General features: G+C 32.6%; 1 protein-coding gene across 1 annotated transcript; it reads left to right on the forward strand.

Moving 5' to 3' along the window:
* Positions 1 to 1,114: 1,114 nt before the first annotated feature.
* LOC133685673 (multiprotein-bridging factor 1b-like) lies at positions 1,115 to 3,697 on the forward strand. Its single transcript, XM_062106922.1, has 4 exons — positions 1,115 to 1,416; positions 1,914 to 1,997; positions 3,098 to 3,180; positions 3,264 to 3,697. The coding sequence occupies exons 1-4, from the start codon at positions 1,275 to 1,277 to the stop codon at positions 3,381 to 3,383; spliced, it is 429 nt and encodes a 142-aa protein (XP_061962906.1). The 5' UTR covers positions 1,115 to 1,274; the 3' UTR covers positions 3,384 to 3,697.

A 3,697-nucleotide genomic window follows, 5' to 3' on the forward strand; every position in this document is an offset into this window, starting at 1 on the left:
TCAATGTGGAATAAAAAACCTTTTGGTTTAAATACTTCAACTTAAAGGGATAACATAGTATGTTTTCAATGTGAGATTTGAAGTCTTTTCGTATATATACTTTATGTTCCCATGAAAAAAGTTATGTTTTTTTAATGTGAGATTTGAAACCTATTAGTATATATACTCTATGTTTCCAAGAAAAAAATTATGTTTTTTCAATGTGGGATAAAGGATAACATAGTATCTTTTCAATGTGGGATTTGAAGTACTTTTGTATATATACTCTATATTCCCAAGAAAAAAAGTTATGTTTTTTCAATATGAGATACAAAAGTTTTTTGTTTAAATACTTCAACTTAAAGGGATAATATAGTATCTTTTCAATATGGGATTTGAAGTTCTTTCGTATATATACTCCATGTTCCCAAGAAAAAAATTATGTTTTTTCAATGTGAGATTTGAAATCCATTAGTATATATATTCTATGTTCCCAAGAAAAAAGTTATTTCTTCAATGTGAGATAAAAAAATTTTAGTTTAAATACTTCAACTTAAAAGCTTAACATACTATTTTTTTAGAATATACTTGGGAACGCGGTGCAAACCGCGTTTCCAAATTATTTTTTTTTGCTAAAATTTAATATGATTTGTACATTTTAGATCGTTTTGATGTGCTAATGTCAAAAATAATTTTAGAAAAATAAAAAAAATCATTGGCATATATTTCAGCACAAAAAGTTATTTGAAAAGCAACCGCTACCACACTGTTAATGTTGCATAAATTTTTTTAAAAAATATTCTTTTAAATTTTATTATTTATAATATGTATAGCTTATATTTACATGAATTTTTTTTATTTTTTAATATAAAATATTAAAATTTTAAATATATTTTTTAATTTTTCTGAATTTATCCGAGTGTACCTATAAAAACCAGTATCTAGCTCTTTGACGGAATCAATTACCGAACTGGGGTTAATAACTATACTTTTCCAAAAAGGGAAGGAATGCATTTTGGTTTTTGAAGGCAAATACAGCCCACAAGCCCATACAGAAAAAACACTGACTGTAGATGGGGCCCAAATTCATTAGGCTAGGATTAGGGGTTAGTCCTGCTCGCCACGTAAAATGCAGATTCTTTTTTTCTTTTTGGATAGCCCCTCCTCTTCTTATATAATGAGAAGCGGAAGCCAGAGTCCTAAAAACCAGAGATAAAGACACGCAACAACATATAGAATCACCTAACCAATAGATAGAGAGAAAGATATTATTGTTGATTAAAAGAGGGAAAAAAATGTCAGGAGGTGGACCAATCTCACAGGACTGGGAACCCGTAGTGATCCGCAAGAAAGCTCCCAACGCCGCCGCCAAGAAGGATGAGAAGGCCGTCAACGCCGCCCGCCGCTCCGGTGCCGAGATCGAAACCATCAAAAAATGTACCCCTCCCCTCTTTTATCTTCTCTCGTATTATTTAGATGGTTAATTTAACTCAATCTGTCAATCCAAAAATTCTGTTTTTTTTTTTTTTGTATCGTTGATGATGATAGTGAAGTTAGGGTTTGTTTCTTGATAAAAAAATTTAAAGAACATTTGATAATTGTCTTGGATCTCTATTTGTATTTGTTATTTTGGAATCTATTGTGATAATAAGCACCATTAGAGTTCAGTTTTTTTTTTTTTTTCATTTTTAGAGATTAGGGTTTAACTTGTAGTTTTCAACTTTTCTTTTTCAAATTATTATTAACCTGTTATGAATATAAAATAATTAAATGAAAGAAATATGCACCTATATTTCCTAATTTATAAATTTTTAAAAACTTTAATCTAGGGGAAAAAGACAAACTATATAATATGGCAGCTAGGGAAAATAATAAACTGCCATCATGTTTGTTTGTGTGAACTTAAAATGATTGTATTTTAATCTGACCTGCAGCAACTGCTGGTACGAACAAGGCTGCTTCTAGCAGCACTTCTTTGAACACAAGGAAGCTCGATGAAGAAACAGAGAACCTTGCTCGTGAGTATAGCATATATCTTTTTTTTCTTGCACATCTGCACACATGTGAAAAGTTCTTTGCTGGGTAATTGCTTGTATCATTGTTAACATTGTTGTGTTTGAGTCTTCATGGTTTTCTGTGTTTATATCACTGTTAACATTGTCGTGTTTGAGTATTCATGGTTTTCTGTGTTTTATCTTGCTGTGTATAAGTAATGTTAATTGACTTTACAGTTCTCTATTAAAATTAATCTACTGAATGATGAATCATTGTTAACATTGTTGTGTTTTAGTCTTCATGTTTTTCTGTGTTTATATTATTGTGTTAACATTGTTGTGTTTTAGTCTTCATGGTTTTCTGTGTTTATATTATTGTTAACATTGTTGTGTTTTAGTCTTCATGGTTTTCTGTGTTTATATTATTGTTAACATTGTTGTGTTTTAGTCTTCATGGTTTTCTGTGTTTGTCTTGTTGTGTATAAGTAATGTTAATTGACTGTACAGTTCTCTATTAAAATTAATCCACTGATTGATGAGTTTTGAGGATCTTGAGGTTTGTTTGCTGATGAAAATTTGTGTTGTCATCGGCTTGCTCTGACTTAAAATAAAGGTAGCCTTTAATCTCATCTAGAGATAAGCTTTTCCTTTTTGATCTTTAGCTGAAGAGAGTTCCTAAAGGAATCTGTATAAAGTTACCTCTTTCTTGTCATTATTTTAGAATTTGACTCTTCATGGTGAAAATCCTGTATTTCAGGCTTTTTAAGTCATCATGGGAATTAAAATATGAGGAACAATTGTTTAAAATTAATTGTGTTTTTTTTGTGATTCTATGTACCGAACAGTAGCACACATCTTACTTCTAGATGCAACTTGCTCAGTTGAACTTCACACTCATTTCTTCGATCATCTTCATGTATAATGTTACACAAAATGATGATTATGTTTCTCTAAATCATCCCCACATAAGTTTTTGGTGTTTTAGCATGTTCCTGGACCTTGCTACTTGGTTTTAGCTCTCTCCCAAGTTGCTCTTGTTTTTGTTAGATGATGTGTGATACTTTACCACTGGAAGAAAAAATCTTCCTAAACCCTTCTGGTCTGTTTGTGTTGTTTTCCCACAGATGACCGAGTGCCAACTGAACTGAAGAAAGCAATTATGCAGGGTAGAACGGACAAGAAACTTACCCAGTCTCAACTTGCACAGGTCCCTCTCTCTCTCTCACTCTCTCATCCACAATAACTTCAGCTTTTATATCAGTACTCTTTTTTTTTTTCCTCCCGGTGCAGTTGATCAATGAGAAGCCCCAGATAATTCAGGAGTATGAATCCGGAAAAGCCATTCCTAATCAGCAGATTATAGGCAAACTGGAGAGGGCTCTTGGTGTGAAGCTGCGGGGAAAGAAGTGAAGTAGGATTTGAAACACAGCAAGGAGCTATAAAGTTGTTTCCCGCTGTCTCTCGAGTCTTAAAATTGGTGGTGTAGATGGGACCCTTTCTACCTTTGTTATGGCTCGCATGTAAGAAATAGTCGCTTTGACCCGTGTGATGTCTTTGAATTTAGATCTACCTTTCTGTCCTTGGTTCCTCTTCAGTGTTTTGTGGACCAAAATCTGTTGGATGGTTTAGACTTGCAAGAATTTTCACCTAAAAACGAAGACCCATTTTGTAAATGACCTTCCACATTGCATGAAGTGATGAAATTGTCTACCTCTAGTTTGGAA

Source organism: Populus nigra, chromosome 1 (assembly GCF_951802175.1).
Source record: "Populus nigra chromosome 1, ddPopNigr1.1, whole genome shotgun sequence".
In the NCBI taxonomy this organism is placed as follows: domain Eukaryota; kingdom Viridiplantae; phylum Streptophyta; class Magnoliopsida; order Malpighiales; family Salicaceae; genus Populus; species Populus nigra.